Source organism: Dipodomys merriami, unplaced genomic scaffold (assembly GCF_024711535.1).
Source record: "Dipodomys merriami isolate MVZ:Mamm:240054 unplaced genomic scaffold, mDipMer1.0.p SCAF_8, whole genome shotgun sequence".
Classification (NCBI taxonomy): domain Eukaryota; kingdom Metazoa; phylum Chordata; class Mammalia; order Rodentia; family Heteromyidae; genus Dipodomys; species Dipodomys merriami.
Genome location: NW_027206401.1, coordinates 34177448 through 34192150, shown reverse-complemented (window position 1 = coordinate 34192150; position 14703 = coordinate 34177448). Strand labels below are relative to the sequence as shown.

Sequence of the window (14703 nt, the reverse complement as noted above, 5' to 3'; positions counted from 1 at the left end):
CAGGTCTCAGCCTCCTGAGTAGCTAGGATTACAGGCATGAACCACTGGCACCTGTCTCATTCTATTAATTTCTAAAAGTCTCTGCTTACTAGTTTTTAACATGGAAAATGATTTGATTTGTAGAATGTAGGAGTTGGATAAATAATACCAGAATCTTGGAAATCAGGAACTAAAACCTTGTTGGGCTGGGCATTGCTACTTAGGAGGCTTGAGATCTGAGGATCAAGGTTCCATATCAGCCTGAGCAGGAAAGTCTATGAAACTCTTATCTCCAATTAGCCACCAGAAAACAAGAAGTAGAGCTGTGGTTCAAAATAGAAAAGCTCTGAGTAGGTTTACATAAAGGGCCCAGGCCCTGAGTTCAAGTTATAGTAGTACCAGCACACACACACAAAAAGATAAACTTGTAGAGAACTGCATGGAAATTGTGAACATGAAGTAGCAGCCAGCCTTGAAGAGTTGCAAAGTAGTCATGTGGAAGAGAAATCACCCTTGTTCCTGGTAGGTCATAGGAGGTCTCAGGAAAACCAGCAGAAATTAGTGATGGATTCTGATTTGACCCAGGAAGAACTTTCAAATTGTTAAAATGGTTAAAATGGAACTAATTAGGTAGGAGATATCCAGGTACAGAACAGACAATAATTTTACCTGTGGGTTTTTTTGTTGTTGTTGTTGCCTACCCCCCACCCCCATCCCAGTCCTGGGGCTTGAACTCTGGGCCTGGGTGCTGTCCCTCAGCTCTTCAGCTCAAGGCTAGCGCTCTACCACTTGAGCCACAGTGCCACTCCTGGCTTTTTCTGCTTATGTGGTGCTGAGGAATCGAACCCAAGCACTCTACCACAGAGCTACCTTCCCAGCCATGAATTTTTTTTTTAAAGTCTAGATTTTGCATATGAGAAAAACAATTCTATATTTGTCTTTCTGGTTCTGGTTTATTTTGCTAAATATGATCATCTCTAGTTTAATCGATTTTCCTACAAATGACATCATTTTGTTCTTTATGGCTAAAGCTATATTATGTATGCATACCAGGTGTTCTCTCTCTTCAAGTGAGGTCTGATTCCTTCACTTGACTCTTGTTCATACTGTTACTATGTACATATGTATTGTGTGCTGACTTAGCACTCCTTCCGATATATACCTAGAAATGGCAGAGCAGGAGTGTGGGGTAGTTCTGTTTTTAGTTTTTGAGGAACCGCCATACTTATTTCCATAATGGCTGAATTGATTTACATCCTCACCAACATTTATTATTTGTTTATTTGATGATTGCCATTCTGACTAGAGTGAGAAGGAATCTCAGTGTAGTATCTGTCTGTCTGTCTATCTGTCTGTCTGTCTGTCTGTCTGTCTGTCTGTCTGTCTGTCTGTCTGTCTGTCTATCTATCTCTAGATATCTGCCTATCTCCCCAGTACTGGAGCTTGATCTTGAGGCCTCATATTCTTGTGCAGCTTTTTTCTTCTTTAGAGGTAGACCTCTAGTCCTCGAGCCATGCCTAAACTTCTGGCTTTTTGCTAGTAATTGGAGATGAGTCTTGTGGATTTGTCTTCCATGGTTGGCTTCTAACTTCAAACCTCGCATCTTAGCCTCCTGAATACTAAAATATAGGTATGAGCTACTGATGGCCAGTTCAATGTAGTCTTGATTTGTATTGCTAAAGATGCTGTATTTTTCATGTATTTATTAGTCTTTTCTTCCTTCTCTCTCCTCCTCTCCTCTCCTTTCTACTCTACTCCCCTCCTCACCTCTCCTCTATTTCCTGTGGTACTGGAGATTGCGTACAGGGCCTTATGTGTCTCAGTGAAGTGCTCTGCCTCTGGAGTGACACCTCCAGTCAGTCGTCTTGCTTTTCGTGTGTTTTCTAGATAGGGTCTTCTGCTTTTGCCTGTCTGGCCTGAACCACAGTCCTCCTACCTCTACCTCTTCCATCCAAGGGTTGAAGCAAGGAAACCAATCTGCCTCAGGCAAGATAGTGATGAGGGTGAGGAATGGTCAGACTTGGGGTGCATTATTCAGGGTGGTATTGAAGCATAAGGAATGACCAGACTTGGGGCTCATTATGGAGCTAGAAGGGACAGCATCCGCTAACAGCTTTTAGGTAGGTGTGAGGGGTTGAGTGAAAGGACTGGGTACTGAGATGAAGATGTGGAGGAGTGGGTTGGGCAGAAGAATGCCTTTCAGGTTGATTTTGGACATGTTGAGTCTGAGCTGCCATTGTACATGCACAGAGAGGCAGGAGAGTGAGTGACGCTGCTGTAGTGTGGAGAGGAGAGGCAGAGATAAAGAGCTTGGGGAAGGTGTTAAACCAGGCACAGCATGATATCCCAAAGGCAGAGAGTGCTGTGAGGGAAGAGAGATCAGCCACGTGAGTCTGAGGCGCTTTCATGTTCAGAGCTTGGGATGAAAAGCAGGAATGTAAGTCAAAGAAAGTGACTTTATGTCTGGCTGCCTTTGATTTTTTTTTTTTTTTTTTACATCAAAGGGATCTATCCTTTTTCAGAGCAGTAGTGTTGAGCAATGAACTTAACCTGAGAGAAGAATTAGAAGGGTGTCAGCCTGAAGATTTTAATCACAGGGTCTGGGATGTTCCGTGACTCAGGCTCCAGCCAGGCTGGGGTTTATGGAGCTAAATTTCAACCTTTCTCTAATCTTTGCAGTAGGGTTGCTGTGCATCCTGCGGGGTGGTCATAAGTCTGTCCCAAAGTCCAGCTTATGATGGCCTGGCATCATTTCTGTCATTAGGCTCATGAATGCTACTTCTGATGTCAGTTCGAAGTTTGGGCTTACTGAACTTCCTGGTATGCTCAGGACATGAATCCTTTCCCAGATTGCTAAGAAGAGTGTAGATGGGTTGAGAGTATCTTTGTTGTTCTTTTTTGTTCATCTTGTAGATGTTTTCTTTTTCTCCAATTTTTGCTGGTCCTGGGGCTTGATCTCAGGGCTTGGGCACTATCTCTGAGCCTCTTTGTGCTCAAGGCTAGCATTCAACCCCTTGAGCCACAGCACCACTTTTGGCTTTTTCTGTGATTAATTGGAGGTAAGAGTCTCACGGATTCCTACATGGGCTGGCTTTGAACTCTGATCCTCAGATCTCAGCCTCCTGAGTAGCTAGGATTACAGGCATGAGCTACTGCTGGTGCCCAGCTTGTTTGCTATTTTTGGGACAGGGTTTCACAAGGTTTGATGTAGCCCGGGCTGACCTCCAACTCAGTCCCAGCCCCTCAACTTTTGTTTTAAAGAGCTCGTAATATCAGCACTCATCTTCCTGAAGACATATAAAATAAAATACAAATAAAATATACATATAAAAATTTACTTTGGGCTGGGAAGGTGGCTCAGTGGTAGAGCACTTGCCTTGCATGCATGAGGCCCTGGGTTTGATTCCTCACCACCACATAAGCAAAAAAAAAAGCCAGAAGTGGCTCTTTGGCTCAAGTAGAGCGCTAGCTAGTCTTGAGGTGAAGAGCTGAGGGACAGTGCCCAGGCCCAGAGTTCAAGCCCCACAACCAGACCCCCCCCAAATTTTTATTTTGTATTTGTTCAAAATATGTATTTTTATATTTCTAATAAAAAAAGAACTCAGAGCTTCTTTTTTTTTGGGGGGGGGTCCGGTCGTGGGGCCTGAAGTCTGGGCCAGGGCACTGTCCCTCAGCTCTTCAGCTCAAGGCTAGTGCTCTACCACTTGAGCCACAGTGCCACTTCCGGCTTTTTTTCTCTTTGCTTATGTGGTGCTGAGGAATCGAACCCAGGGCCTCAGGCATGCAAGGCAAGCACTCTACCACTGAGCCACCTTCCCAGCCCTTCTTCTTCTTCTTCTTCTTTTTTTTTTTTTTTTTTGTGAGTCAGGTCTGCACCATCATTTAAGCAAGCAGGAAAGAGTCTGGTTACTTTTCTCAGACCAGGGCAAGTTAGCAGAACATGTATAGAATGCTGATATTCTTAATGAAAGGACTGGCCAAACTGTGTTTGATCATTTTTATTGTGTCATAGTTGATATCTACAGTATAATATATGCATATATGTGAGTTATACAGCCCAATAATGAAATAAACCCTCATGAACCAACTGTCGAACCCACACCCAGACCATTCCCAGCTCTGCGGCACACCTCTGTCATTCTCTTGAGTTCCCCTCTGTCCTAAAATTATCCACACTGATGAGCAGCCATGTACTTTGGTCTTGTAAAAAAATTGCTATTTAGCTGGGTGCCAGTGGCCCATGCCTGTAATCCTAGCTACTCAAGAGGCTGAGATCTAAGGATTGCGGTTCAAAGCCAGCCCCAGCAGGAAAGTCTGGAAGACTTTTATCTCCAATTAACCACGATAGAACTGGAAAGTGGCACTGTGGCTCAAGTGGTAGAACACTAGCCTTGAGTTGAAGTGCTCAGGGATTGTGCCCAGGCCCAGAGTTCAAGCCCCACAACCAACAAAAGCAAAACAAAAAAATTGCTATTTAATACTGTGTGTATTTCATTGTGTAGCATACACCTAATGGGCCTAGTTTTTATTACAAAGGCTTTCAAACCCATGAACGTAAAATTAGTTTGAAAAAAAGAAAGTAAAAAGAGTTAAATAAACACCGATATACCAACCACTAGATCCTGTGATGAACGTTTTGTCTTATTTGGATCATGTTTGTTGGTTTTGTGGTACTGGCTTTGTACTCAGGGCCTCATATTTGCCAGACAGGCTTTCAATCACTTAAGACATGCCTAGCCCTTTAGTTATTTTTCCGGATAGGGTCTCATAGTTTGACTCAGGGCTAGGCCTTGGACTTCCATCCTCCTGTTCTCTGTCATCAAGTAGCTGGGATCATGTGTCATCTTTTTCTGAGCACTTGAAGTAACAACTATCAGGCCCTTTTACTCATTATCTATGCCTTTCTGAGTTTCTTTATATTCATCTTTTCCGGAACAACTCTCATTATCATTACCTAAGAAAAAATTAGCAATATGCCCATCACAATAGGCTATCTATGGCTTATAACCACATTTTCCTAGTTGTCTCATGGATGTCTTTTGTAGATTAAAAAAAATATATCAGGATCCAGTCAAGGTTCACATAAATGCATTCAGCAGTTTTGTTTCTGTGCCACCTTGAATCTCTGAAATAACTCTATAATCTCTTTGTTTCCCATGCCAGACTTTTTAAGAACTGAAAACACTGGTACCACATTCTGAATGTTTATTTCCTTATATCTATCAAACATGTTCCTTTATTAACTGAATTTTCTTTATACTAAGAATTTGGTTTAAAGATAACATAGGTAAGTGGAACAATTTTAAGCTTGCCAAGTAGATGCTCTGTGGCTTGAGCCAAACCTGCAACGCAGGTTGAACAATTTGGGCAATGGTGCTTCATTCAGTTAGTGCCATATACTTAGGCTGCACCCCATCGGGTGACTTGTACTAACCAGCTTGCCTATTAATGATGCCAACTTTGCTTGCTCAGTTGAAGTGGTGCCATGTAAAAGTACATTTCCCTACTTGCCAGTCATAGCCACTGTGTTTTATGTAACCTCAAAGCTAGAACAATCACGTTTAATCTTTCAAGTGTCCAATTGGTTTCTGTCAATGACCAGTTTTTATGTTCAACCACATGTCAGGATTCAGTTGGGAATATTGTAAGTTTAGCTTTGTCTCCTAGGTGGTGACAACAGGTTACTTATTTAAGAACTAGTGGACATGATGGGACCAATTTTTCTTGGGTGAGCCAAAGGGTATTTCTAAAAGAATAATCACATAGGTATATTTTTAATATACCTATGAATTTTCATTATTAGTACTTCAGCAATATTCAGATGCATTTGTTATGAATACATTTATATATATTCATGTTTGTTAAAAGTTTATGCTTTAGCCAGGTGCTGGTAGCTCATGCCTGTAATCCTAGCTACTTAAGAGGCTGAGATCTTAGGATCGCGGTTCAAAGCCAGCCCCAGTGTGAAAGTCTGTGAGACTCTTACGTCCAGTTAACCACCAAAAAACTGGAAGTGGCACTGTGGCTCAAGTGGTAGAGTGCTTGCCTTGAGCTGAAGAACTCAGGGACAGTGCCCAGGCCCAGCGTTCAAGCCCCACAACCCACAACAACAACAACAAAAAGTCTATGCTTTGAAATTTTATAAGTTTATGACTTTATAAAGTCACATATACATACATACACACATATATACATATACAAATATATATGTATTTACACACATAAATATTAAATGTATTTTATATTTTTAGACAGAGTTCTGCTATGTAACTCATCTTTAACTTGACAACCTTTCTGCCTGAATTCTGGGATCACAGATATATATAACCACACTCACCTAGTCATGCTTTTTATTGCAGATTGGCAAAAGCTCATTACTTAAATGCAAAGGAAAAGAGAGTACCTTCATAAGCTGAAATAACATTGCCCGAAGATACTTACCCCCTCTTCTGTTAGCCTCATGAATATTATATTTTATTGGAATGGTTTCTGAAAAATTAATGAGTTTTCAGATCTCAAAGTGCACTCAGCATAAATATCTATCTGAGGTACCCAGCAAGTTCCAGCTAAGACTTGCTGAGAAAGAACTCTCAGAATACAGTCTTGAGTTAGGCACCAATGGCTCACACCTGTAATCCTTAGCTACTGAGGAGGTTGAGATCTGAGAATCATGGTTGCAAGCCAGTTTAGGAAGAAAAATCTGTGAGACTCTTATCTCCAATTAACCAGCAAAAAGTGTGAAATTGCCAGGCACTGGTGGCTCAGGCTTGTAATTGTAGCTATTCAGGAGGCTGAGATTTGGGGGTCGCAGTTCAAAGCCAGCTCAGGCAGGAAAAACCCACTCAGAAAAATCTGTGAGACTCTTATCTCCAGTTAACTGTCCCAAAAGCCAGAAGTGGAGCTGTGGTTCAAGGGATAGAGCATTTGCCTTGAGCAAAAAAGCATAGAGACAGTGCCGTGGCCCAGTTAAAGTCTAGGATTGGCACCAAATAAAAGTGTGGAGGGCGGGGCTGGGAAGGTGGCTCAGTGGTAGAGCGCTTGCCTTGCATGCCAGAGGCCCTGGGTTCAATTCCTCAGCACCACATAAGAAAAAAACCGGAAGTGGCGCTGTGGCTCAAGTGGTAGAGCGCTAGCCTTGAGCTGAAGAGCTGAGGGACAGTGCCCAGGCCCAGAGTTCAAGACCCACATCCAAAAAAAAAAAAAAAAAAAAAAGTGTGGAGGGCTAGGAATGTGGCTTAGTGGTGAATGCTTGCCAAGCATGCATGAAGCTTTGAGTTCAATTCCTTAGTACCACATAAACAGATAGGCCAAAAGTGATGCTGAGGCTCAAGTGGTAGAGTGCTAACCTTGAGCAAAAGCTCAGGGACAGCCGAGCGTTGGTGGCTCATGCCTGTAATCCTAGCTACTGAGAAGGCTGAGATCTGAGGATCGCTGTTCAAAGCCAGCGTGGGCAAGAAAGTCCAATAAACCCCCAGAAAACCAGAAGTGGCTCTGTGGCTAAAGTGGTAGAGTGCTCACCTTGAGCTGAAGAGCACAGGGACACCGCCCAGGCCCAGAGTTCAAGCCCCACGACCAACAACAACAACAACAAAAAGCTCAGGAACAGTGCCCAGGTCCTGAGTTCAAGCCCCAGGACTGGCAAAAAAATATGGAATGGAGGTATGGCTCAAGTGGCAGAATACCAGCCTTGACTGAAAAAACCAAGTGTGAGTTCAAGACCCAGTACTGGCTCAGTGGTAGAGCGCTTGCCTTGCATGCCTGAGGCCCTTGGTTCGATTCCTCAGCACCACATAAGCAAAAAGAAAAAAGCTGGAAGTGGCGCTGTGGCTCAAGTGGTAGAGCGCAAGCTTTGAGCTGAAGAGCCTGAGGGACAGTGCCCAGACCCAGAGTTCAGACCCCACAACCGGACCAAAAAAAAAAAAAAAGAGTTATCAGTTATCTTCTTAGTGCATATTAATTGTACAAAAGTGCTTCATTGTGATATTTTTATGCATGTATATCATGTATATAATGTACTTGGATAGAATTCATTCCTTTATTACTCTTTTTTTTTTGTCGGTCGTGGGGCTTGACTTTATTATTTTTTCTTATCTCTCCCCACCTTTTGGGAACAATGCTAACAGTCTTCATTATTCTATTTTTATATATGCATATGTAGTACTATGATAGTCCTTTCAGAGTATACCAGTTTGTATGTTCAGTTTTTTGCAGATCTTCTCTGCCCCAATTTGCCTTCCTCCTTCCGATGTTAGGTGATTAGCATAACTTCAAGGAAAGTGAAATTTTAGTATCAGCAAATAAATCCATCCAGAACTCCAACTCTATAGAAAGCTAAAGAAAAGGCCCTTAGGAAAGCTTCCTTTCAGACCCTCAGTGCCTTGGTCATGAGCCACGCCTTCTGTTGTAAAAGATTAAGTCCGTTCCTTTGGCCAAGTCAGACTCTGAGGCCTTTGTTAGCTGAAAATGAACTTATTCCAGAACTTTAGGGCACAGAGTAGGCTGTGATGCTCTGAGCTCCAAAAATGTATAATGTATCCTTAACTGTCTTTAAATATTAGCAATTTTGTGTATTTTATAATTTTATTATTATTATTTTTGTAGTACTAATGAATTGAACCCAGGGCTTCATGCATGCTAGGCAAGCACGCTACCACTAAGCCACCTTCCCAGCTCCAGTATTAGCAACTTTAAAGTGCTCCCTTCCTACTGTTTTCTTATGGTTATGAGGATATTTAAAAGACAAACCACTTTTTCCCTTCAGTTAAATTGTCCTGAAATATATCATTTGTACAAAAAGGTCCACAGCAAACCTAAAGTGTCTAAGCTGAATTAATTTTCACAAGTGGAACCATCATCTAAAGCAATAGATGCCTCTCATTCTTGCCTCCTCGTGTCTTTTGTATTCCACCAGCTCACTGTTCAGATTTCTCACCCTGAGTGTGAGCTGTGAGTCTCACCATGCACCACATCCAGCTTCTCAGCATTCTTTACATGTCATTGTCTAACTGCAGTAGGATTTTGGTGATAAACCCTTTTGTTAGTCTAAAGTAATTGCTGATTTATCCAGGGGAATCTTTAATAAAAACTAGCACTGAAAATGTGTCTTTTGGGTGGGAATGTGGCTTGGTGGTAGAGTGCTTGCTAGCATGCATGAAGCCCTGGGTTCAATTCCTCAGCACCACATCAACAGAAAAGCCAAATGGCTTTGTGGCTCAAGAGCGCTAGCCTTGAGCAAAAGAAGCTCAGGGTCAGTGTCTAGGCCCTGAGTTCAAGCCCCAGGACTGACAAAAAATAAAAATAAAAATGTGCCTTGTGCCAAAATTAGGAATAGGAGAAAAAGCAAGAAGTGGAGTTCAGGCTTGTTTGCTGGTGAAGGATTTTATTTGGAACTATCCTGTGTTTGGTGGGGGGGGGGGGGGGGGGGGCGGGTAGCAACATGGTGGAGTATCACAACTAGCATTTTAGCCAGAATAAAAAAGTGTCAAGTGTAAGTGGTTGTTGAGTCTATGTGTTTTTCTGTCTTATATACATCACCTCTTCAGCAGCCTCTCCTTCCCAGAGCACCAGAGAGGCGGGTGAGGCTGCCATTCCCTGACCAAAGCAAAAGTGACAGCTGACTCACCTGATAGATGGGTGGGGCTCTGCAAAGCCGTTAAAATCAGAACCAAGAACCGGAAAAGCTTTGCAGCCCTGGGACCGCTGTAGGCCTTTCAAGTTCTTAAGAATACCACTGTGCACTTGAGTAATGCTCACAGCCTGATCCTAAGTAATTATGAAAAGAGTAAGTTGTTGAGTCTACTCCCTGTACTGAGAAAGAGTAAGTTGTTGAGTCTACTCCCTGTACTGAGAAAAACCCGTGAACCAGGAACAGGGAACCTGGGAGTTGGGTTCTGGAATCAGGCTGGGTCGCCACCCCCCCCCCCCCCCCCATGGCACTTACTGCTATGTGGCCTGAGGAGTGTAAAAACTTTTTCCTTGACCTCCTTGCAGCATTGTTGTGAGGATTAGATAAAATCAAGGGTGGCAAGCCTTATGAGCTTTTGATACCGTGAAAAATGATTAGGGTGGAACACTAGTGTTCGGTTACAAATGAGGTGTTAAAACCAGGCCTGAGATTTCCCTCCCTGGCCTCTCGGAGTAAATACACTGTAAAAAGCAAACTACTTTTATTATGTGGAGGAAACAGGAAGTTTTCCCTTAGGAGCAGGCAAAGTTAGCCAAGGAGGAAAGCTGAAAAGGAAGAGGACGGCTTGGTCCTCCCAGGGTCCCATATCCCCTAACACCTAGCTGCTGTCCCACATCCTCTCCTGTTGCATTCCTTCCTGTCAAGGGGTTCCTGTAGCTGACACCAATGCTGAGCTATCTGCTTCTGCCTTCCCTTGGTGGTTATTTAGATGGCTGATTTACGAAGAACCTGGGTTTCAAGGTGTTCCTTTCGTCCTCGAGCCTGGCGAGTACCCTGACTTATCCTTCTGGGATACGGAAGAAGCGTACATTGGATCCATGCGGCCTCTGAAAATGGTGAAGATGAATTTTGTGTTCTTGAAGGCAGATGCTCTTTGATAATTCCTATGAAGTCTACAGGTCCTTTACCCGCCCAGAAATAATGGAAACATTAGCTCTCTGGATGTCCCAGTGTAGTGACAGGAGGCTGGCAGACTGGTAGCTATGGGAGCTTGATGTCCACATACTTCCCTCAAGTATTTGCCCTTCTAGAAGGAGCATCCTGCTTCCTCCACCTACAGGCTTCGAGAGGAGCAAGGCCACCTCTGTCTTATGTCTTGTGGACACCGCACATGTGCACATGTCCTCACTAGACACTTGCATTATACATGTTTGTGAAATTCCACACTGCAGTTGTCTTCAGAACTTGTGTAAGACAAATTAGAAAGTTAGGAAGATAATTTTTTTTTTTTTTAGCTTAACTCAGTGCGTGGGTGCTATCCCTTAGCTTTTCCACTCAAGGCTGGCACTCTACCACTTGAGCCACAGCTCCAATTCTGGCTTTTTGGTGGTTAATTGGAGAAAAGAGTCCCATAGACTTTTTTGTCCAGGCTGGTTTTGAACGAGAATCCTTAAATCTCAGGCCTCTCAGTATCTAGGATTGTGGGTGTGAGCCACTGGCTCCAGCTAGAAAGGTAACTTTTTAATCTCCTGCCAAAGCATTTGTTTAAACATCTGAATGTTTCTTGCAGATATTTCAGGTTTTTAAATTTTAATTTCTACTTATGTGAATGTAGGATGGGGTTTTGAAAACAGATACAAGAACCATTTTCAACCTGTGAATGTATACTTTCTGAAAAGGGTTCCTTTAAAGGGATATTTATTTGGTTCTATAAGCTCTGGTCTGCTGAGCAAAACCAGATCCAACCCTTCATTATCACAGCTCATTAGGTGCTTTTGAACATCCTGAATAGCAGTTTTTCAAAGCTGTTAAAGGTATATTGGTGAGAGAGGTCCTGACTTTTCCCACTGCTGACTTTTAACTTGGCCTGTGTACTATTTTAACCTTTTCTTTATTTTTAGTCTGCTTTTATTATAAAAGTATAACAACCTCCCCCACACCCTCCTTTGGGATGTTTTAAGTGCTATCTAATAGTTTATATCATATTATTTCACCATCCTCCAGATTGCATGTGTGAACTTAAGCAGTTTTGTAGGCCAGGCTCTTAGAGCCAGGCAGGAAATGCAGGTGAGGGAGGCTGGCTAGTAGAGAAACTGTGGGGAGAGGTGGAGGTGGCTTAGCTAGCTAGTGCCCCTGCTGCTTAAGGACCTGCCTGGGGCAGAATAAACCACAGGTAGTGGTGGCTGCTGATGAGGATTTAGGTTCACAGGTGACCAGATCTACGATTATTGAGCAAGCAAATGAAAAATATGGATTGGTTAATGAGAAATTTTCTAAGTTGAAAAAAAAAAATCTCCCATACACATTCAGCCTATATATCCTGTCTGAGTCTATCTAGGCTGTGTTGCTCATGTCTTCATCTCCATTACTGGTAATTTTAGCATCATCTTATGTAAATGAATGGTTCAATGGTGTGGGTAACATAAATGGTAATGCAGCAATGAAAAATCAGTTTTCTTCCTATGTTATTTTTTCCCCAGGGTGGCCGTAAAGTTGAATTCCCTACAGATCCAAAGGTAAGTGTGCTTGTTGTGTGTGCAAATGTGTGTGTGGTTTTATTCCTCTTCCATCTCATGTGACTTGTGCGTACACCAGTTTCCAACCCACTCTGATACACCCAGAGGAGGCAGGCCTCAGTTCTGCATGCATCCACAGGCTGGAAGAAGATCCTGGGACATTCGGTATCACTTAACAGGATATGGAGCCACGCCCCTCAAGGCTCATTGTTCCATTGAGTTTATTATTTCTGGCTGTATTTGCTAATTGCATGGGCCTGTCACTGCTTGCCCATAGCCAAGAAGAAACTCCTTCAAGACACATTTTTCCTACTCCAAAATAGTTCTTTCTGCTATTGATATTCTCTCAACTTATGCCATGTTTGTTGCTTATGTAGTTGTCTGTGGGAGTCTCTTGGATTTGTCTGCCTAGGCTGGCTTCTTTAGTTTCATCTAAGCAGTGTACTAAATATCAGTTCCCAACTTTAAACAGAAAATTGTTACTAAGGAAAATAGAGCCAGGTGCCCATAGCTTATGCCAGTAATCCTAGCTACTTGGGAGGCTGAGCTCTAAGGATGGTTCAAAGTCAGCCTGGGCAGGAAAGTCCTTGAAACTCTTATCTTCAGTTACACACTAAGAAGCCAGAAATGGAGCTGTTGCTCAAGTGGTAGTATGTAAACATTGAGCAAACAAGCTCAGAGATAGCACCCAATCCCTGAGTTCAAGCCCCAGGACTGGCACTAAAACAAAAAACAAAACCAACTATCTTTTGAACCTTGGCATTGGACTGTTCAACATCTGGGCAGGGGAAAAGCTCAATAAGTTATTTTAAGCTATGTTATTAGTTGTTGTTACTTATTTAACTGAAAATGATGTCATTAAAATTATATTGAAAATAAAAATTTATATAGAAAATATAGTCAAAATGGAAATGGTCTATATTGAAAATACAGAGAATTTGTATTCCAGATGTTTCTGCTTGAAATGGCTAACTTATTTCAGCTGCTGAGATAGTTAACTTCTTACATGTTACTGAAATGTCTTATTTCTGTTGTAGGTAGTCATTTATGAAAAGCCTTTGTTTGAAGGAAAATGTATGGAGCTAGAAACAGAAATGTGTAGTTTTATCACAGAAGAAGGCGAAGCAGAAAAAACAACAGGAAATGGTCATTTACCTTTTACATCAGTGGGATCTATGAAAGTTTTAAGAGGCATGTAAGTAGAGAAGTAACTGGTAAGGATTTCTCATTTATCCTTGATAAAGTAATAAATGACCTCTTTTCCCCAAAATAACATTCCTGATTCTAAGGTAGATTTATTTTTTTTTCCCTTTTTCCCCTTTTCCTTATCTATCTACCTCCTTCCCTCCCTCTCACTCTCTCTGTCTCTCTGTGCCATTCTCTCTTTCATCTCTCTTCTGTTTTTTTTTCTTTTCTTTTGTTTTTGCTAGTACTAGGGCTTATACACAAAGCCTGGGTGCTGTCCCTTAGCTTTTTTTGCTGAAGGTTGGCGCTTTGTCTACCACTTGGGCTATGCCTCTAATGTTAGAATCCTTCATGGCCATCCCAAGGGACCACGCAGAGGCAGGGAGGCACAGGAGAAAGATTATTATAAGGTTTATTAGAGAGGTGATATTTCCCCAGGGAGAGGGAGCCCATGGCGTCTGCCCCTATCCAGGTGGCAGGTAGTTCTGGGGCTGGTAGTGAGGCAGGTACACGCACAGGTAGATCTGGGCAGAGAGAGGGAGTGGCCAGCTGTATGGCCCGAACTCTAGGGCAGGGAGGAGCTCAGGTGTAGGTGGAGCTGAGGACCAGATGTGGGGATAATGTTAACTTCTTCTGGCTTTTTGTTGGTTAATTAGAGATCTGAGTCTCTTGGATTTATTTATCCAGGCTGGCTTTGAACCACAATCTTCAGATCTGAGTTTCCTGAGTCTCTAGGATTACAAGTGTGAGCCACCAGCACCTGGCTTTGTTTTTGTTTTTCTAGCACTACTAGAGTATGAACTCACGGCCTTCTTCTTGTTAGGCAGATTCTTTACTACTTGACCCATGCCATCAGTCCAGGTGTATATTTCTTAGTTTTTTTGTTTGTTTTTGGGTCCAGTCGTGGGGCCTGAACTCTGGGCCTGGGTGCTGTCCCTCAGCTCTTCAGCTCAAGGTTAGCACTCTATCACTTGAGCCACAGCACCACTTTCGGCTTTTTTCTTTTTGCTTATGTGGTGCTGAGGAATTGAACCCAGGGCCTCATGCATGCAAGACAAGCGCTCTACCACTGAGCCACCTTCCCAGCTCTTAGTTTGTTTTTTTATGTAGTGTTTTCCTAAACTCTAGAGAGTTCCAGTAACAAGACAAGTTTATGACTAGCTTCATAGCTATTGATATTTGTCATGACCCTGCTGTGCACAAGAGAAGTGCAAACCATGACTCTGTGCTGCTCTTTCTTTGCAGTTGGGTAGCTTATGAGAAGCCTGGCTTTACTGGTCACCAGTATTTACTAGAAGAAGGAGAATACAAGGACTGGAAAGACTGGGGCGGTTACAATGGAGAACTTCAGTCTTTGCGACCTATATTAGGTGTAAGTTAAAAGCTAATGGTTAGGAC

At 42.6% G+C, this 14703-nt stretch overlaps 1 protein-coding gene across 1 annotated transcript in view; it reads left to right on the top strand.

Annotated features, from left to right (window-relative positions):
* Positions 1-14703, top strand: part of Crybg1 (crystallin beta-gamma domain containing 1) — a 63643-nt gene that overhangs the window by 24449 nt on the left and 24491 nt on the right. Inside the window, exons 7-10 of the mRNA XM_070010744.1 lie at positions 10374-10500; positions 12085-12120; positions 13158-13315; positions 14551-14677. Coding sequence (XP_069866845.1) covers positions 10374-10500; positions 12085-12120; positions 13158-13315; positions 14551-14677 — 448 coding nt within the window. The remainder of the gene's footprint in view (positions 1-10373; positions 10501-12084; positions 12121-13157; positions 13316-14550; positions 14678-14703) is intronic.